At 40.5% G+C, this 22,330-nt stretch overlaps 1 protein-coding gene across 3 annotated transcripts in view; it reads left to right on the forward strand.

Annotated features, from left to right (window-relative positions):
* The first annotated feature begins 2,221 nt into the window (after positions 1 to 2,221).
* Positions 2,222 to 22,330, forward strand: part of LOC124304414 (tyrosine-protein phosphatase 99A) — a 318,232-nt gene continuing 298,123 nt past the window's right edge. For all 3 annotated transcript variants that reach the window (XM_046762635.1, XM_046762637.1, XM_046762638.1), the window contains exon 1: positions 2,222 to 2,321. In XM_046762635.1, the coding sequence (XP_046618591.1) occupies positions 2,237 to 2,321 (85 nt within the window). In that variant the 5' untranslated portion in view covers positions 2,222 to 2,236. The remainder of the gene's footprint in view (positions 2,322 to 22,330) is intronic.

The raw sequence follows: 22,330 nt of genomic DNA on the forward strand, positions 1-22,330 counted from the left end.
CGACGTGAAATTGCCGAATCTCTTTCGAGCATCGTTTACGATACGTTATCGCTCCGCACCATCCAGGTTGAGGAAATTTTTATTGCATACATACACATGTCCTTACGCAGCATCGTGCAGGTTAGTCTAGTCATTCGTATTTGTCATGCTTAAACCGATTTCCAATTTACAATATCAACGCATGGTTGCGTAAGGAACGGCAAGTTTGAACTGCGGGTGTAAGAATCGTCGGATATAAATTCGTCCATGTGGTTAAAAGTCACCAACGATAGTTTCATTGCACATCGATTTCACTTTGAATATAAAATACCAGAATCACTTATTCAACTACTTCTTGTTGGAATTATTATCACGATCAAACATTACAAGGCGGTAGAAATCTCAAGAATCTTCATTTCGCTCGAGTTCAGTTCGAAATGGAGATACTGCGGTTCGCCAGAAGCTCGCCCACTAACAATACTCCCGTAAATGCATGTCAGTGTGTACGTACTATACATCTATACACACGTTGTAGACTATGAGTTTAATAATTCACCACCGATTTAGCCCCGTTATTCGCATTTATTTGCGTTGGGCCGACTGGATTTGCGAACTATGACTTGGACTGAAAACACCTACACATAGATTGTTATTAAATTTCTAACGTTTCTCCGAAGGACTGAACGGGTTAATTTAATCATGTGTAACTTTATCAACCGAAACGTCGTTTCCCTCCCCTGAAGTTGAAGCCAATGATTAAAATCCTCTTCGTTTTGATTTTGGACTTGGAATGGTTTTAATGGCGAAAGACGTCAAAAAGAAAAAAATTTCGACAGTATTTCACATCCCAATTTCCATGACCTTCGTCGCGAATCTGTATCGACGCGTGCGCTATCGGTCCTATGGTAAGGACCCTTGCAGACGGAAGGGGTAGTTTGCCGATGGAGACGGTGGGGGTAGTCAGGGTATTCCTGACGCTCGATGGCCCGCCAGTGTGAGTCGTGATTCTGCGGGACGCGCATCGCCGCGAATAACTTCGTGCGCGACTTTGCCCTCTCACCGAAACCACGAATTCGCGGAATTGAAGATCGGTGAAAGTTTCATCCTAACCGAGATGTCGTCGACGGGTTTTCACCCTCGACGTCAAGCCCTTATCTAATCGTATTCGCGAGTGATGAAAGATGCTCTCTGTTGTTATCACTTTTAAATCAGACCACCTCGAACTTAGGAGGACCTGCACGAAACAGACTTTTTACCCAGTTGGAACCAATCAACATGACGAGGAGTGCCGTCATTTTATCCATCGCCAGATCCCATGAGAGTCTTCACTCTCCCCGTGCGTCGTTTTATTCAGAGTACAACGTCTGATTCATTGATTGTGAATGTTTACAACTTATGGTTTGATGGATTGCCTGCGGGACAAGGTGTTAGGTAATTTGTAATAATACTTGCAGGGTGAATTTCAACAACTTGTCAAACTATTGATAAAGTCTCTCTCTCACTCTCTGGTCTGTTGAGGCACACTCTTGATATTCGTTACACGACTGGTAATCATCGATGGAACACTATTTCAAAACAGTTTCAACCGATGAACCAGCTTTGACAGATACGTTGAAACTGTGACGCTGTGGTTTCTTACAGTGGTAACATTCAGTTACGAAGTGTCAGTGATGCTGTAACGTAGTAAAATTGTTCGTCAAATCTTGGCGCGAATTACAGTGCGGTTCTCCTTCTACGGTGATCCACGGTTTTGGCTAATTGCTTTTCTAGTTTCGTATTTCGTACAATTTCATCGGATGAGGATCGCGTGTTGGGTGTAATTTTATACAGTGTCCGTATCAATGCAGGTATAACCGTTCGCGACTAATCGAATCATCTACGCAACGTGGGTATAAAATAAATAGAGTGAGAGGAGCACAGATGTATGGATGATAAATAGAGGGATGTGACCGAAGGGTTGGGGGGATGAAAATGTGATTATAACTGAAAAAAATTGACTGTCTCATGCAGTAGAGATGAAAACTTGATGTACGTACACTTTATGAAGCTGAGATTTGCCGATGGATCTCTCTAACGTCTTTATGTTCATGATCGAGGATCAGTTCGGTAAATTTGGACGCCCTAAGTCTCGACGAAGGTTTTTACGCGAGTGAAGTTGGTTTAGTTTTTTTATTGTTTTTTTTTTATACCCAGTGCCGATTGACCGAGGATTTCGAAACTAGTCGGCGATCGTTTCAACCGAAAATACGACCTCGTCATGGATCTCTGGAAAAATGGACAACTTATTTATGCCTATTTTATCTGGATCTTAGTTCGAGCTGTAGCGGCTGGTCGCGTATTTGGTGAGTACCTAGCTATGATATAGATTAAAAATTTCCCGTCGGATTCGTTCATCGTGAAATCCCGTCAACGCGTCTTACAGATACCTGTATACAGGATTTGTCGAGGAGGAAATAGTGGTGCGTAAATTTTCCTCCAAGGACTATAAATAATTTCGAAGGGCAAGTTAACGACACTCGAGATCCCCTTCAGCCGAGGAATGGACCTTGCAGATATACTTTTCACTCCCTTTATATATATATATATTTTTTTTTACCGTACACAAGGGACCCAAGGGATTATTGTGGTTTGTTTTCTTTTTTTTTTTGAAAAAAATATAATATCCTTGGAAGGTGGGCGCCGGGTCGTTTTTCTCTTCGTTTCGTACACAGTGGTCATGGCTTAATCAGTCGCGTCAAGGAAACGACTCCGAAACACGTTCTCTGGCAATAAATAACCCCCAATTAATCACTGCGAATAGATAACCCGGATCTCCGCAGGATACACCGAGGGGTGCGTTTGAAGGTTGATAAACCAAGTTTATGCGATTATTAAATTAACTCCGGATGGTTTCTACTTTGAAGTGAAATGCTGCACAGACTCGCCTAGATGTGCGACACGATCCCGCTGGAAATCGCGGTCTTGCTTCCATTCCATTACAACTTCTTACCGCTACATTTTCCATATACTTTGCAGTTACAAATTATATTTACTGCATGACCTAGTATCATAGAATAAACTTTAAATGCCGACGATATTTTATCAACATTCGTACAGTTGGTGAATATTGCTGCTTTTCACACGTTCAAAGAATAGCTAATGTCAATTGAAATGCCAATTTTATGTCAATTTTTTTTTCCTAAATCTCACTAGGAACGTATGTGTGTGTGTGTGTGTTTTTGTTTTTTTTTAAGTTGATTAATTTTTTCCCTTCGACTTATAACGAATGTCGAAAATTTTTCCTCTGTACTGAATCAAAAAATCTGAAAGTTTAAAACTTCTGATCTGTTTGAGGGGTGGATTTTAATTTAGTATTTCTAAATGACGGGATGATCCTTGGTTATTATTTTTTTTTTCTTTTCGTCTTCTTCTTCTTTTTCTTCTTCTTTCTTTACCTTTACTGATCGACAATATGAAGAGGATGATGGACAAGTCATCGAAGTTTTATAGAATTCGTAACAACCGATATCAACCTTAGTTTTCAATCAGGCTATGATGATCCGCGAATAGCCCCGTCAGTCTTGCGTATTTTCAATTAGTGATTCTTAATCCACGGAGTCATTAATACCGTCGATACTTAACGACGGGTAAATTCCAGCCTGACAACCACCCGGCACGATGGGGTGGCGACTGCGGCGGTTCCTGGCTGTCGGTACAGCGAAATTGAATTTCACGAAGCGATTAGGGATGAGAGAGAGCGAGAGAGAGAGAGAGAGAAGGATCGGAGGTGCGGGAGAAGAGGGAAAGAGGAGCACACCGAAATTGCGTAGGTACAAGGAATATCGATTTCAGCCTTACGTGTGTCTCCGGTCCATCGTTCCCTTATATAGGCATATACCAGCTCCATTTACCCACAATTGTTGTTCTGTCTTATCTCGTTTTTTCCTTCGTTTCATCTTTCTTGGAAAACAACGTACTTTCTCTGCGATTGTACTTACGTGTAACACGTGTACAGAATTTTTCGAAGCAATTTTTTACGTACAAGTTGAGGTTATATTAGATTACGTTAGTTTGAATTAGGTTAGGTTAGGTTTTTTCATCTTTCTTACAAAATAACGTAGTGTCTATGCGATTATACTTACGTGTAACAGTGTACAGAATTTTTCGAAGCAAATATCTGCGTACATGTTCGGATTAGGTTAGGTTAGATTAGGTTTTTTCATTCTTCTTGCAAAATAACATGGTTTCACTGCGATTATACTTACGTGTAACACGTGTACAGAATTTTTCGAAGCAAATATCTGCGTACATGTTCGGATTAGGTTAGGTTAGATTAGGTTTTTTCATTCTTCTTGCAAAATAACATGGTTTCACTGCGATTATACTTACGTGTAACACGTGTACAGAATTTTTCGAAGCAAATTTCTGCGTATATATTTAAGTTGGATTAGGTCAAGTTAGGTTAGGTTAGGTTAGGTTTCTTTTCTCAATCTCGCTTACTTTCTCACGTGACGGGCGAAAAATTATTCGGTTATATTTCGTCGACAGTAAGGAGGAAACATAAATAAAGGAAGAAAAATCGTTGGAGTTAGGTACTATCGGTTTTCATCTGCAGAAGTCAGCCAGTGAGCCATATAATTGTTCAAGGTATAAACTTGTCAAAGTTTCGAAAAGTGATTTATCATCATCATCATCATCATTATCATCGTGGTACTGCAGTGTGATGAACCCATTAATTAAGATTGAAGTGAGGCAAATTAGAAAATGCTCGCTTGTCGTCGAGCAGCGCGAGTGTGATTGGCGTGTGAGAATTATGTATAATTACATTAAACACGTGCGTTAAACGACTGTGCATGGAGTTGAGAACGGAAAGGGAGAAGATAGAAAAAAAAAATAATTCGTATGTCAAGTTCAAACCACTCGGCTAACGTGTACACAAATGTCAGAGCCGGAAAGCACAGCTTAATCCGTACGATCGACGCACGATCAAATTTCTAAACACTCCGCACGAGGGGTTAAAACCTGGGGTTGCAGGGGTTGCGCTCGTCTCTTTTCTATCCTGATTAAGTCGTTGCAGATCGTGCCGGAAAGTGTCTTTAGACGTTGAACGCGCCTTCTTGAGGTGAGGAAGGGTTTGCGGATTGGCACCTTGATCTTGACGGAAGGAGGAGGGGGAGGCAAAAACCCTGAGCCCTTTACGGGGTTGAGGTTTGAGGTCAGAAAGGGGTGAACCGTTGAACAGGTAGGGGGAAGTTCCCATCAGTTGTGGGAAGGGGGGCGGAGCCAGAAGTTAATTAATACGAAATCCGAAAATCAACGGAACTTATAGCATGAAGCCTGAGTAGAAAGAGAGAGAATTCCCTCGAACTACGAAGTGTAAATAAAATGTGCGAGGGGCCATTTACTCCTCAATAAATTCATAAAGTTAACAGCTGGAAATTAAATTGGTAATCTAAGGAACTTGAACGCCCAAAATTATTTTTGAAATATACGACGTGGAATCTTTTGAGGCAACTGAAATTCTGAATTTAAAAAGTTCCGAAAGCGCCAAATTCCGAATATTTTCGCGGTGAAACTTGAAGCAAAGAAATCAAACTTTGATGAAACGTCAAAGTTTCAAATGGTCCGAAACCCGATGCTCCATGTTCCGAAAGGGCGTAACTTCGACGAGTCAAAGTTCCGAGAATGAGAAAATTCAAAAACCTGAAACATCGAAATTCCGAGTGATCGAAGATTTTCAGTTCCGTGGATTTCTGGTTTGGTGAAATTTCACCACTTTGAGCTTTCTTTGTTTTGGATTTTCGATATTTTTACGTTCGGAATTCTGGTCATTCTGATTTTCGGTTCTTCTGATCTTTTACACCCACTCGTTGAGTAGACTACGCCGTGTGAGTATATTTTAATTTTCGGAATGTTACTCTATGGAAACTTTACGTTCCGGAATTTTGCTCTGTCGGAAGTTTACTTTTCGGAACTTAACTATATCGTAACTTGAATTTTCGGAATCTTGAATTTCGGAACTTTGAGCCGTCGTGTTTCCGACATTGGAAACTTTGTTGTTTCGTAAAGGTTTGATTACTCTACTTCAAGTTTCACCACCAAATAATTTGGACTTAGGCGCTGTAGGAACTTAAATCCCGCCTCCTGAAATCATTCGAGATCACTTGAAATAATATGAAATTAGTGACAAGAATAGCGTGTTTTAAAGTGTTAAAAATCATGAAAATCGTTGCAAGTATTGCGATAAAATATGCTAACCGGTGCCAATTCATAAACATTATTACAGTTAATTTTTAGTTCATCGAGTGATTTCAAGCGATTTTTAGTATTTTCCTTTGATATGGAAATCGTTGAAAATCGCCCAGAACTCTTGTGGAAATCATTAGAAGTCAGTGGTGACGTTGAAACTCAATGGAAATGACTTCACGATGGGACGAAGATCGACAGAAATCACTGGAAATCGATATTAGTAATTTTCAAGCTCTTCGCTGTTCTTTTAACATATTGAAGTTAGTTACATTATAGCAACGATAGCATGCTGAGGAAAAATCGTTATTTCGCGATTTTGGAGTTGTCCAAAAGTCAGTAAACCGTAATAAAACAAAGCACACTCGTATTTCGAGATCTTAGTTCCTTCAAAATCATAGGTATATTAAGAAAATAGTGTTTCCTTTTTTTTCCCCAATGTTTCGTTACGACAAAGTTACCAACTTAAGCCTCGTCTTCTTTTCGAGACGAGAGAAGAGCAGGCTCTCTCCATAGATCTTTTGGACTCGCCTGTTTCGCGGAGGGATGAAATTTACAAGCGTTTGTCACGGAGTACGGAGAAGGCCGCATTCGCGTTCGCCTTCCCGCACCCTGAGATTATCATAAAACGTGCATTCCGGGCGAATCCCCTTGAGAAAAACACTAAAACCCCCGTCGAGAGGCGAAGCCTCTCGCGTATCTCGCGGTCGGAGTTAAGGAACGAACGGATGAAGCCTTTCGCGCACCGCTTCTTCAGTTTCGGTTTGAATTTGAATTTTCTCAGAGAGTTGGTTCAGAGTCCTCTAAAGCGCCGCTCGAGCTTTTTGCTCTGAGAATTTTGAAACCTAACCTAACCCAAGTTAACCTAATCTAACCTAACCTATACCAACGCTGAAAATACAAGCGATTTCTATTGACGATGGTTAATTAATAATTGAACGCGTATAATATTCGCGGTTTGTAAAGATTTTAAGGCAGAGTTCCAAATTGATTCCTGAGATTCCACAGATCACCGAGTTTCCCTCATTGTCGTCAATTTCATAATCGGGAAAAATACTGTTTAAATTTTATTTGTTTTTATTTTTATGGATTTAAACAGCCGATGAGGAAAAAATAATTGCGCCGCGTATTCTTTTATTTCAACTTTCTGAAACTGCACTACAATTATACCTTGTTCCCACGGTGGATTGTGATCGAGATAGTTATGACGTCTCACGTACGTTAAGATGTATCTGTTATATGGCGAAAACACTGAAATTCAATTATCTGTAAAATTCGCAATTTTTAGTTTTAATAAAAAAGTAAAAATGCCCCTCAATTATCTGAAGTTACTGTATCAAGATTCGATATGAAAATTCAGAATAAAGGCTGATTGCTACTGTTGCTGCTGCTGCTCCTGCTTCTGCTTCTGCTGCATATGGCGACGCACTTGATTTATGTTTTCACCTTATACACGATCGTTCAGGTTATATTTTTCGATCGCGTATACGGAATATGAATGGGAATGGGACGGGGGTGCAGGGTTATCATTGACAGGGTATATATATGTAAACATGTACATGTATATATATATATATATATATATATATATATGTGGCGAGGGAGGGGGGGGATATTATTGCATCACGTCGTGAGAGGAAGACGTGGATAAATGGGAAGATAGATAGCTGGAGAGAAAGTAAGTTTGCGTGTGTGTGAGTGTGTGTAAAAGAGGGAGAGAGAGAGAGAGAGAGAGAGAGAAAGAGGGGGATGAAAGGAAGAGAGTAAAAGAGGTATGGAGGGTGAAATACGGAGGGGAGTTTTAGGACGTAGAATAAATCGTATAATGAAACGGTAATATCATCACACCTGATTGGCTACTCAATCGATCTGATGCCATAAAAATCGCTGTTAAATATTGCTCGATTTTCGTGCTCCCCTCTTGCAAAGGGGATTTCATTTAGCAAAGTCAGAATCGAACGAAAACGTGTATAAGTATAAGGGGAAGTAAGACAGGAAGGAAGGAAGGAAGGAAGGAAGGAAGAAGGTCTCCGCGATTCTCCGAAAGCTTCAACAGAGTCGATCATCCCGATTCTCCCTGAATCTGAGGCAAGAAAGATAACGGATGGGAGGATGGGGTAGGGAGGGGGTAGTGGAAAGAAGACAGAAAGGAAGAAGTATAGAGAAGAATAAAAAAAATTTCTCGCGAATCCCGCAGTATAGATGGCCGTGTAATACTTCGACACTTTTATCCAATTTTATTTTACAATTCTCTTCTTTCCGGGTTGGTGAAATTGTTTCAAACTTTTGGGAGATGATAGTGTTTACAATTGAGCTGCTTGTCTGTCGGTTCGAAGAAGTTTGAAAAATTGACGGAAAACACTGAGCATACTTGTGTGAATTTCCCGTCTTTTCGTATTTTTACAAAATTTTTCACACTTTCGTTCCGATCGTATAAAAGAGCTCTATTTTTGAAAACACTGTAATTTCGAATTGAGGTAAGAGGGGGAAAAGTGTTAAAAAAATCTCCAGCAACGTCATTCGCGTCAATCAGTCGAAAATCACTGAAATCACCGGATCAAAAATGTCACAGGTTGACAATTTTGAACGTTGCAATAGTAAAACCTCTTCTCAAATTATTGCAATTTCAATTAGCGTTATTCGAATTTGCTGAAATAAATGTTTACCGAGCGGTAAGGATGTCGTTCTATTCGTGTTCGCGCCCGAATAACATAGTCGTAGATTTTTCAAACGGTTTTTTTTTTTATCTCCTCCTAACTTTTGATTCAAATGGTCCAGTCGATTCGTCCTTAAACTCCATTAATTTCCCTTCGCCTAACTCCGACGCGATACGCGTCTGTAGCTACGTTAGATACAATAATGTACATATATATATATATATATATATATATATGTACATTATTACACGTACACGTATATACAGATACATAACTTCGATAAAAGCAGAAATAACGGAGGCGGTTTGTTCCTCCTCGATTAAACGCGCCCCCCCCCCCCCCCGTCTGTCCGCCCGCTCGCTCCGTTACGCTTCCTTTATTTCTGCACGTTTCGTTTTGTCCTTCGTAGCCGAAATATCTACCCTTCGTTTAAATCCTCTCTCGTACACCATCCACCCTTAGCACGTACCTGCATATTTTTTGCGGAAAGAGGAGGAAAAAAAAAAATGGAGGGTGAGAAAAAAGGAAAAAAAAAGAAAAGAAAAAAAAAAAGATTCTTCACCCTGTGCTTTTTTTCCCCCCCTCTCTGGGTATGATGCGCAGGTGTATTGTTGTTACATAGCTTTTACTTTGAACTCGGTAAATTGCACGTGGATAACTGAGGAGGGGGATGCAAAAGTGGAGAAGAAAAGAAGTGAAAATTCGAGTTTTCATCCAACGTATAAAAAAAAGGGGGGGGGGGGGACACCATTAACTGTTTCTCCGCAATCCTTTCTCCTCTGCGGAGATCAATCCTGCGATTTTGTTCTCCCTGTAACGTCGTAGAACGAGAACCCGATACGGATATCGCTACCGAGAACCGAGGGACTTAGTCCCTCAGGATAACCCTTAGAGACAGCCGAAAGGACGGGGTGAAAAAATTCCCGCCTCGATTTCGACCTCTATCGATTCATTGTTATTTTTTATCTCGATTTCTCACCCCACCAACGCTCATAACACCCTCTCTCACAATCTATCACCAACTTTTTTAATTGATTGACATACAAAATACGATTTTTCACCGTTTGATTCGATTTTTTCTCCTTTGTTTCACCTAACTTTTTCTCTCCCACTCTCTCTCTTTTCAACATCAAGTTTCCGCCCTGTTGGTAAATTTTGACGCTGAAATATCAGGTTCATCGTATCAATGTTTTGCGATGGGAATTCGATTTTATATACAACAAGAGAATCGTTCAGTCAGTCAAACTTGTCGGTTTTCATTTTGGCAGGATACATTTATTTCTGACATTAACAAATTACTTATTTAATAACCATCGCGACAAAACACGTCAGATTTTCTAGTTATTTTTTTGAATCTGCAGCATATCGATGTTGCTCTCAATAACATGTTTTTCCATTCGAATATCGACAACCTTTCATGTTCACACCATTTCACCTACACATAGAGGATTCAATTTTTTTTTCCTACCCGAAATTTTTACCTTGGCGCGTAGAAAGACGGCGGGAAATTGTTAATGACGATTCGGTATATCTTGCGCTGAGAATGGCGACCTGCACGATGAGATTCGGGGACGCGGTAGATACCCGTTGAAAAATGAGGCCGATCCCATTTCGTAATGGACGTCCAACCGGCCTGAGAGCAGAGTCCTCGAGGCCGCTAATCGGGTCGGTATTTTTTCAATTTCTCGCACCCTTCTTTGACCAGAGCGTCGTTAATGAATCGGACGAGAATTAAACTCGAGGTTAATTACCTAGTGGCAGCGGTGGGATTAACACGGAAATTGAACTAATTACACTTGCGTGTACCTACTGCGTGTAGATATATTTCAAGTCTATTGCAGCCAGCGATTGAATAGGGCGTAAAAAAATTATCCTCGGATCGATTTATTATTGAACGGGGAAAATTAAGATTAACAGTAAACCCTACCGGGAGAATTCCTTCGGGTTTAATGATGCGAACGACGCTTCGCCGGTAGATAGGCAACTTAAGTCACATCTCCGGTACTTGCCGCCTGTAAGATGTAACTCTGATTGCCTATCTCTTGGCGAAGCGTAATTCGCATCGTTAACCCTCGGTTTTCTTTTTTTTCGGTAGATTGAACAGTCTCGAATTAGTGTAGCATTCTTTTCGTTTTCGCTGAAACAAGGTCCGAACCTTGAACTAGTTTGTGTCATAAACAAAACATAAAAAAGGCATACCAAAGTACAGATGTAACCGGAATGCAAAATATTTAGACCAAGGTCCGATGGGACAAGTTAGACACATGTGTGTATGTCACGTCCTCTCTAAATAATCAACTTTCCATGGCTGACGCCAACCGGCGTTAGTTGGTAACGAGACGCCTAATGTGAAAAAAATGTAAGAGCCTATTATTCATTAATAAATATTATCCGGTGAAATATGAACTCCTGTGCGATTTTATTTGTGCCAGACCATACGGGCGAGTAACCTTTTAACCCTTTCGTGGATACATTTTTCCTTAGGGGTCGCTGATTACGAACCTGAACTCGAAATTCAAAAATTCAAAATGGCGGATATAATATAGCGGACAAATAGAAACCAAAAGAAAAATTTTGTAAATTTTTTTTAGTTCGTATCGAATTTGTGTAAGAACTGGCATTCGTATTTTCATGGTAGATCAGCAGAAAATGCTTTTTTCGTGGAACAGTACGAATTTCGACCATTTGTTCATACGTGCTATTTTAATATAAATAAATGAATACATTTTTATCTTTAGACTTAGAAATATTTCAGGGATCATGCGGAACCAAAAAACTCGGCAGTTGTTACCAAAAAAGTAGTTTCATAAATAAAAAGCCGCAAAGAAAAAAAAAAATGTGAGACGGCTGAGCTTTCCAACGTGAATTAAATGGTCGAGAGATATCGCACAGGAATTTTAGAATTTTGTACAAAGTAACGTTTGGACCTTCTTCCGCTTGAGAAAAGGAGACACAAAAAGAAAGAAAAATACCGACATTAGTCCGAAACGGTTTAGTGCCGATCCTAGCGCGCTGCTTCTCCATCAAATAATCGAGCTCACCTGCATTTGCCGGTTGGCTGGCAAGTCCCGCGGAACGTTGCGTCATCGGCGCTAACGACACGACTGCCTGCAGAGGCAGTGTCAGCGTCATAAGCACCGCTAGTGACGGTGGTCGGTGTGCTAGTCGGACCAGCAGTGGCGGCAGCAGGAGGAGCATCACCATCACCACCACCACCGGCAGCGGCGGGAGTTTAATTAAAAGTTTCTGAGATGTCAAACGGGAAATTTCGCGTAACCATGAAGCATGCTTTGGACGACTGAGAGACGCAGAGAGAGGGAGAGAGAGAGAGAGAGAGAGAGAGAGAGAGAGAGAGAGAGAAAAACGACATCAGCTGCCGGCTTTGTGGACACGAGCATTCGCCTCACTGGTTAAACTCACGCGCTTTCAGAGCTTTTGCCGGTCTTTCGTAACCCAGGCGCAAAAATACCTCTTGCAACTAAACGTAGCCTTCGTATAGGTACATACTTAGAAAACGTGATAGATTTGCAGGGATCGATTTACATTACGCTCAAATTGTTTATCTTGCAATCATTCGATACGCCTACATCCCTACTAATGCATTCTTCGTACAAGTTTTAGGATGTAATATTTGCACGAGGTTGAAGTTAGTAACGTTATCGTAACGAAACATTGGGGAAAGAATCACTATTTTCTTAATTTTACAGTGATTTTGAAGGGATTGAGATTTTGAAGTATGAGTGTATTTTTTTTCATTACGGTCTACTGAATTTCAGACAATTCCAAAATGGCGAAATAACGGTTTTTCCTTAGCAAGAATCGTTACGATAACGTTACTAACTTCAATATGATGATATTACAGGGATCTGCAGTCAGGTTACAAATTTGACGAAACAAAGATCGAGAAAAGGTACTGACGTTTATTAAGTTTCATCCAAATGACCGAGACCCTGTGATACAGAAGAAAAAATCAGAATCAGAAAAGCAACAGCGATTGTTCACCGAAATCAATAGTAGAATGTACATTTTTTGCTGCAACTCGCGGACTTTTTTTCAGCTAAATGTTACTCGAATAGCTTCAGTCATACCTTTTGAACTTCTGTCTCTTAACGTTTGTCTTTCAGCACTTTTCAGAAACGACTGTAAGTCTCATGCACCTTTGAAAGTGTAAAGTACACGCCAATCGTGGAACATGTAAAACGATATTTTCGTGTGTCTGCGCGATAGCAGCGCAGGCCTCATTAATTAAATCTCCGATAGTGTTTACCTTTGGCGTTTGGTTAATGGCAGGCATTTTTCATGCAGACTAAGAACTTAGTAAAGGAGAAAAACACTTCTGTACGAGTTATAAGCTTATTTTACGCGCGATACTTGATTTGACATCACAGAATTTAGTTTCCACTGCAGTCGACGGGTGGACGCGAGGATATTGCTTCCTGTAACTGAAGCATGTTTAGGTTTTGGTAGAATAGAAATAACGGTCCAAAACATTGCATCTGTAATAGTGAGAGACCGTTTTTTTTATTTGGAAAAATCGTCGAAAAGTTTCGTCAAAGTTTTCGAAATGCATGATTCAATGTCAACCGAAACAAAAATGAAATTATATCAAATAAATATATTTAGCAACAATTGATCAAAGTTCTTCCTGCGTTGCTATAATTTCAAAAGACACGAGGTATGTATGTTGAATATAACAATTTTTGCCCTCGAAGACTTGAAAAACTTTGAGAATATCCAAATCCAAAATTAGTGGTAAGCTTGGACAGTTGATAATTGTGATCGATTCGTAACTTAATACTCGTAAGACGGTACAGACGAACGCAGCCGGATAAGCTCTATTACACTTTATATCCTGCACGTTATTTGGTGAAAAAGTGTATATAAGATAAAGAAAAAACGACTGTTACCCCCTCAAGGTTGAGTTACACGTGCGGGCGTGTTACACACACACACACACACACACACATGTATACATATATATAGATATGTATTATGTAGGTATTTATGTAAATATGTATGTACATCAATTTGTGGGTATTCAAGAATCATTAGGTTATCCGGATAATTAACGATCTAATTTTGGATAACCCGGGGAAATGAGTGAGTTCGGTGGCGGCCAGCAGCAACGAGGTGCTTCCTAACTTTTAATTATGATATCGCGTGAGCTTCCATTTCGATCGAGGAACCCAACCGGACTCCCTGGCATGCAGTGGAAGCAAATGGTCTGCCGGCCCCATGGAATTGCCAAAAAATTACCCTTTCATTTCAACAAATTGATCGTGGAAGGGGTTAGCCTAAACCCTGATAACATCGGGCATCGGGGATGATCCTTGCCAAACGAGACCTCCTTTCCCTGTCAAACCTCTATGCATGTATTATAGATGTATGTACATAATGGGCCGTTGCGGATAATATCGAAATCGCTATTTTTAATTTTATTCCCCTCTTAGCACGTTTCAAGGCATAACAGAAGAATATGACACGATTTGGAAAATATATTTAATATTTAAAAAAAAAAAAAATTACTCTTCTAGTATTTCTGCGATTTTGGCGAATTAATCATTGTTACTAATAATCAATTTTGATAATTATATAGAATTAAATATATATCGAGGGTGTTTTCACAAGCAAAAGCCGCAGTGTGTTAGTTTGCCTAACGTTGGGGGGAATAAATATCGGTAAAAGAGGCCGTTTGTTTTACCGATATTTGTTCCCCACAGCGGTAGGCAACCCAACATACTGCGGCGTTTATTTGGAAACATCCTGTATATAAAGCTTCCTAACTGCGATGAGCGTTTGAAATGAGGAGTGATAAGTTAACAAACGTTTCATAAATATTAATTAATTGCGAATAAACCACAGGTGATAAATGAATCGCAACCTCATCCATTTCTCACAATCAGCCGACTATTTCTGTAATATCTTATCGTTTATGCCAAGTCAATTTTACTCTTCGGTATTGTCAAATGCAAGCCGGATAAATATCACAGATGAACAGTGACAACGTTTCTCCTTTTCTCTATCCACCGCTCTTACGTCCTATTTACAAGGTCGCAATTGTCATTGTTTTCACTCTTTTTTATCCCGAAGATAAGGAAAATACTTGAATTTAGCATAACGCTTGTATATACGCTGTGAAAAATTTTTAATCATGCTTACTATCCAGTCTTCTATCAACTAGATTTCTCAATATCATCGAAAAATATAGTTCAGGGGTAGAAAATGATAATAATTTTTCTAGCAGTATTCAGAAAATTTACTATGTGTCACTGTTTTTTCTGATTATGGCCACTTGTAACTTTTGAGATAATTTTAACGTTGGTGTTGCAATAAATTAATTTTGTGGCTTGATTTAACTGAAAAACATTAGTAAACAAAAGAAGCGGATCAAACGTTGCTGTAACTGGAAAATGTAGCATTGCCAACTGTGAGGGCACTGCATGTTTACTTTTATCATGTTTCACTATAATACCAACTATATTCGCAACGTTCTTCTAACGAAACTCATTTTACTAGAATCTTCTAGTAAATACAAAACATGAAAGAGTTTATAACTTTTCTGTACTTGTGACTTTGACTAGTATTTAGCCGTTAGTAAATCAGGCTCAAGTCGATGACCCTCATTCTGCCATACAGGTATATACATGCCTATCTATCTACCCATCTACAACATCGAATCGATAAATTCAACGATTTCCCTGCGAAATTCTGCGAGCGTCAAATTGGTCGCTATAAAACGAAATTGCCACGTTGCAGCTCACTTCCACCCCATGTAGAAACATGAAAAAATTTTTATTGGCCGAAAATATACTTTTTTTTTTTTGTTCCACCCTCATGTATGACACGAGTATATCGGTATCTGTTATGTACAATATACGTATATAAATATATGTTGTGCATACTCGGACGGTGAAAATCATAAATCAATCATTTGTCCGTTAATATAGACGATTGTATTAAAAATTGAGATGTTTTTCCATTTCGTCCTTCTCCAATTTTTCTACGCAACCAAAAACTGTATAAATATCACGTTTCATCTCACCGCGTGTGAGTGTGTGCGTATCTTGAAGGCAAAAAAAAAAATACAAAATTATCTATCCGTCTGTTTCTTGGTTCCCCATGAGTTAGGTATTACGGGATTGTATTTAGTTTGCTAATATGGAATATGAACTCTCGGGTACATAATATACGGGGTCGTTTTATACGTAGGAATAGCGCTGGGGTGGAAGTTTTGTGCGAGATTTTAAAGGTACATTAAAAAGATGGCACCGAGGTTGAGGTCTGAAGGTTGTCGCGTGGTAAAGTTGAAAACCGCGTTGCCTTAAATTCGCGGCGAGAGAATGAGAGGGAGGGGAAGAATTTAAAAAATTTCAAGAAATACAGGATGAAGTGTATAAACATGAAACGAAGAAAAGCCCCTTAGACTTGAGCTTTAAGAATTTTAACATTTGTGAAAAGTTTTTGCACAACAAAATATGACGGTCCAAAACCTTTCGACCCCCAAAAAAAAGAAAAAAAAAAAAAAAAAGAAAAGCAAAGTTAGACAAATGCAAAACAATTTGTGTGTTTCCTCTCTGGCTTGTGCCACATTTTTTTTTACCGATGACGTTTCCGCGTTACCAGGTTACTGCTTTACATGTATAACGCTGTCAAAAGAATAAAAAAAAACAATCTCGGAACAATTCAATTTAACGGGTGCCAATTCACACCTCAAATGTCCGAGCCAAATATTTTGTAGGACTGCAACGACGCGGAAACAAACCGCCAGGGGCGGCCAACCTTTGTTGTTGACATTTATTACTATTCTCTTTCGTATGACTGCAGGTATAGAAATTTGTTATTTGTGCTGTTATTTTTTTTTTTTTTTCTTCTTTCATTCCTCCCTTCATCCTTATCTTTACGTACAAATTTGTATGTATTTATTTTCTACATTCGACACGCGAACGGTAATTCAAAAAATCTCTCGCCATCTGCAAGGGGAGGATTTCCATTCGGAGGTGTCACGAGTACATGTATACGTAATATTATATTTGATACAAGCGGGAAGACAATCGCCGCGGGATAAAAGTGCGCGTACGTAGGTACGTATATACATATATGTATATATGTAATATGCATATGCATGTATATCGGTCGGGGGAAAGCCGGACCGCGCGGTTTAAGCAGCCAATTTAGGCTAATGGAGCCTCCTGTGGTTTTTCCATTCGCCGCAGGGACAGGAAGCATCGGAACCGCGACGAGTGCCTTTGCCCTGCGTACATAACACCGCGTATCTCGTCGTCCTTCTCCGAGGGTCCCTCGGTTTTCCACTCAAATCGCGTCGTCTCACCCCCTTGACAAGCGTAAACAGCCCGGCAGCAGGCCGGCCGGTCGGTCGGACAGGAACGCGTACCAGTCAGGGTGCATAATTTATCTTCTTTATTCATCATACGCACCAGATATATGGGGTGCCTGCCTGTCCTTCCACCGGCACACGCATTACATCCCTCGCCGAGGCATTAACGACCGAGTGGACTATGCCTTTTGTGTTTATTCTTTCCGCGGCGAAACAGAAAGAGAGAGAGAGAGAGAGAGAGAGAGAGAGAGAGAGAGAGAGAGAGAGAGAGAGAGAGAGAGAGAGAGAGAGAGAGAGAGAGAGAGAGAGAGAGAGAGAGAGAGAGAGAGAGAGAGAGAGAGAGAGAGAGAGAGAGAGAGAGAGAGAGAGAGAGAGAGAGAGATAGAGAACCGAAGAGATCAATGGCTGTCTTCACCCCCACCCCCCACTCAGCCTCTCCCACTCTCTCTTCCTCTCCATGTCCCGTTTTTGAATTTTTACTCTCCACTCTCTGGAGCCTGCCTTGTTTTCATTACACACATACTTTGGTTGCTCGGATTTTCCCTTCTTTCATCCTCCCCCCTCCGCGCCTTATTTTGCCCGGGGTTGAAATCAAGGCTTCCCTGCGGGTGCAGGTGAGTCTCTTCCTTTTCCACCCTCTTTTTATTTCTTCTTGATATTTAATTAGGTACGACCCTTAGGCGATGACGGTGGTAGGTTTAAAGAGGATCGTAAACTAATTTTGTTACCTCAAATATTGTATCTCACACTATACAGCTCGTTATTCAATCTCTTCAGTTTTGTGGGGTGTGTTGTACGTATAAATGTATACCTATATACGCATGGGAATATAATATACAAGCTGCGATGATGCGATGTGATAAGGGTCTTCTTACTCGCGATGTAATACACCGCGGAGCGTTGGATACCGTCGAGCCTTGTTTGTAGGGTGAAAAATCTTCACCGAGCTTCCGTCGTCCGTCGGCTAATTGGATTCAAACTTATCCTAGGACTACGTGATCGCCAAACAATGAACCGGGATGTGAAAGTGGTCAATTTGCGGTCCGGCACGCGACGCCATTCTCCAACCCTAATGTGCACGAGACTCGTAAACTTCCTGATCCGGGTGACCCTGACAGTCCAGGGACACCTGAGAACCTCGCGATCAAATCGCGTCATTGGCCAACATCGATTCTTCCACGTGTCATATCCCTTCCAACTTGGGGCAGACATATTTTGTCACACGGATATTTATGTGGCGGGTTAGGGGAGAATGAAAAACGGATCAACGGTTGTCGATGTAACTGATTATAAACTAAGCTCTTGTCAAAGGTGTTAAATTTCGGACAAACTTCTCTTGCCGTCGTTTTTGTTCAATCCGATATTCTGTTCGAAAAATATTCAGGAGTTGAAATGATATCGGGGCTGAAATAAAATTCGAGCTGCGCTTCAGTGGCGGCCATTTTGGTCTTTTTGTCTGCGTCATTTCACTGGCGTTTGCGTCGTGTATCGGTGTGTGTTTTTTGCGTCGAACAGCGTATTGTTCACCCTTGACATATTGATGGAACGCGATCGGTTCTCCCTGCAAAGAGGTACCTATGGTTTCTAGGGTGTCTAGAGCGAAGTCTGTGTACAACTAGTTAAACTTTGTATTGAAGTTACCCTGACGACCTCTCGAAGTGGATAACACATCTCTACTCTGCATGTGCAGACTGTAACCAGGTCGCTATAACCAGGCAACCCCCAAAGGAGAGAGGAAACTTGACGTGTGGTATTCAGGTTTCGCGATATCAATGAAAATCGGTAAATGCCTATAATACTTGCCTCGAGTCCTTTCGATATCCCGAGTCCCATTGGCCAAGGAATAGGTGGGGATATTATACCGCGGGTGATTAGTGACCGTGTCATCAATAACCAGGAAATTAATTCGAAGGGCGAAATAGCTACGGGAGGGGGGAGGCGCAAGCTCTTCGAGTAAGTGGTTACCAAAGGACCCGATCCTGTCTTCGCTAAGAGAGAAAGAGAGAGGGAGGAATTATTACAGTCAGAAGGGCCATGAAGCCACGCTTCCTGGCATATAGCTGCCGGTGAAAGTTCCTCCGGAGTTGAGGAGGGGCCAGCTAGGCATACATACACAGGCACCTTTGCCTCTCTCGCAAACTGTCGTCCGTATAAATCAAAAGACATCTGCGACTTTGCACACCCGCCAGCTAGCGGGGGCTGCAGGTTAGTTTAGGTTGGCTCATGGTGCTCCGAGCCTAGCAGCGCCACCTTATTACCCTCGTCGAGTCACGTACAAGAACGACCAGCCTTGAAACTCTCTCTTGCAGGCCACCGTAGCATGAGTTTCTTTCCAAAAGTGTACCTACACCTATACCCATACCACCATGCACTCCCTGTTCGCGATGCTGTTACAACCTTCGGCTGGCGAACATGCCGTTGGAACACCCTGACACCACACTTATAAACTGTTGTACCTAAGCGTTTTCCTGCAGAGGACTTTGTTGTTTTTTTTTTTTTACCTCTTAGTTAGGAGAGGATGAAAGGTGGGACGGATATCTTTGCAGTAATATTTTACACATCTAGAGTGAAGTAAAGCACTTCGTTTTCTTCTTTTTCTTTTACTTTCACTCTGCTTCCTCTCGCATCCAGTGTTTATCCTTGACGAAGAGGGGAGCGACCCAGTTTAGCCTCATTTTGTACTTGAGGAGATCCACTAATTTTTTCGTCAAAGATCAAACGAAACTTTTTACGTAACCTCTCGCTTCCTGACTCCTGTATTTTGACTCGCATCGGTTGTTATATCTTCAAAAACTTTTTTTTGGTGTGCGTGCGTTACGTATTTATTAAACTAAGTGTTAATAGGAGGTTTTTTTCATCCCTGTATAATATCATGTACACATTTACTTTGAGCAAGAAGAGACGAAGGAAAATTACCTCCTGAATTAAGAGACTCTGAAGTGCGGAATGGGCGCAGCCGGTGCTCTGCTCCCATATTTTAAACACTTAACTAGGCGCGCAATTGCCTCCCAAAATTAAAAAAACTTACTCAACGTAGCAGCTCGGTAAAAGTAAATATCCTGCGTTCATGGGTATCGATTTTTTGAAAAGTTGAGCGGTTAACTTGGAGGATGAAACGCATTTTAAAGCGTTACTTATGGTTGATGTTATGGTAAATATTGATACTTCAATTACTTCGTTATCAGTTTTTCATTCGATTAAATAACTTGGCGAACGAAAGTTAAGAATTTCAAGCCAAGAGTGAAGTTTAGTGATGAAAATTGACCGAAGCTCTTCATATCTGCTTGGCCATGGAGATGAAAGATTGAACAATTATCGATTTATCTATGAGAGGTGCAGGGGTTGTTTCAATTGAAAGTGGACGTAGTTAGGCTTTGCCGGTTTCAAGTGACGACAGCTTTTGTTGCAGGTCTGGGGTTTTCGGACGGTCGTTAACTAAAAAGGGGTTAAAGTGTTGGAAACGAGGTTCGCTAGGTACGTTGGGTGGGTTTAGCATAGTTGCGAGTCTACAGCGAAGGATTATAATTTGGGTAGCTCCGGCTCAGCCTTCGTGACGATCGTTAGCTCGGCCTCGAAGCTGCCAAGCTGCTACTGCTGCCATGTAGTAAGGATTCGATGCAAACTCGAATACTAACCGAAATGTGTCAGCCGGTCATTAGGAACAGTGAAAACAGTATGGAATTTCGGAAAACTTAGGGACAGCTTTTGCCACTTGAAACGCGGCTCCGGACTCTGAATCAGTTGAAAATCAAGTTGCAGGGATCAGGGAAAATGCATAAGAATGTGAAATCGTGTTTATTGATCGTCGAAACAAATTACTCGATCAAAAAATTTCGTTAAAAATTTTTATCTGAATGTAAATTCTAGTTTTAGAATACCGCTAAATGCCAAGCACAGGCAAGACTCAATACACGTGTGTATCCTATACGCGACAATTTTTTAAGTTTAACTATCGGATCTAATAATACTTTTATCAAAGCTCACATTGTAATTGAATTATTGTTGCCGTCATGGCGTTTACTGAGATGAAACGCTCGCTAAATTGCATGTGCTGGAAATAATGTTAGAGCAAAAATAAAATTCCAAGTGTGTCAATAGCGGCCATGTTGATTTCATGCCATCGTTGGAATCGGCTATTACGTGAAACGTATATTGTCCAGACACGCTGTTTTAGGAAAATTGATGAACTTTTTTTGCGGTTAGTTATGTTTCAAACGAACAGCTTTCTCATTTGTTGATAAATTATTTTGAATTATTAATTTGTGACTTAGCGCCGAAATGTTAACGTCGTTTATTCTCGAGTCGTTAATATAACCACTATTACTACCCTTATTGTTATTCGTTTCGAGTTTGTTGATATCAATCAAAATCTCGTCACTCTGTCATTTCCATTTGGCAGAGTTCCACACATAGAAAATAAATTCGAATAACGGAGCAGAATATATTATGCGGATTCACTCGGGCGGATTCACTTGTGTGACACAACATTCCGGGAAATCTATAACTCTGCTTCCAGTTGCGGACGAACAAGTGAATCTTTAAGTAACGTATCTCCATATCATGCTACGCATACTTACATACTCGAGACGGATATCGATCTCGATAAGTGTATAGCAACCCTTGGAAATAAAGTATAATATAATGTCGTAGAAACAAACCTGCTCGATGCCGCCGTCGTAAGGAATCTTCTATTCCAACCACGAATCTGGGGGTGACTGTACGTCAAAAGTGTTTCAAAACCAAATAAGTCCATTAAAACGTTATAATCGCTTCAAAGACATCAGAGTTTAACCATTTCGAACGATGTAGTTATAAAATCTTTTCACAAATTGCTGACATCTTAGGCCATGTTATACAAATTTATTGATATTCATGTTTTCCACGTATCAGGGGTGTTGTTTCATTCGTGTTTACCGTATCATCGGCACGAATAACATTGCCGGAGTTTTTTTAAACGGTTTTTTTCTCACTTCCCAACTTCTGATTCAGATTCTTGAACCACGCGACGTTACACTTATGATTACATTTGTCATCTCATCTCTCTTTCTCCATGTATCGTATTTTGCTCTTACTTTATCCTTTGCCTCTATCTTTATTTTTGTTTCCTTTTCACCCCACAATAGCCCCCTGCCAA

The sequence above is a fragment of the Neodiprion virginianus genome, chromosome 5, assembly GCF_021901495.1.
Source record: "Neodiprion virginianus isolate iyNeoVirg1 chromosome 5, iyNeoVirg1.1, whole genome shotgun sequence".
In the NCBI taxonomy this organism is placed as follows: domain Eukaryota; kingdom Metazoa; phylum Arthropoda; class Insecta; order Hymenoptera; family Diprionidae; genus Neodiprion; species Neodiprion virginianus.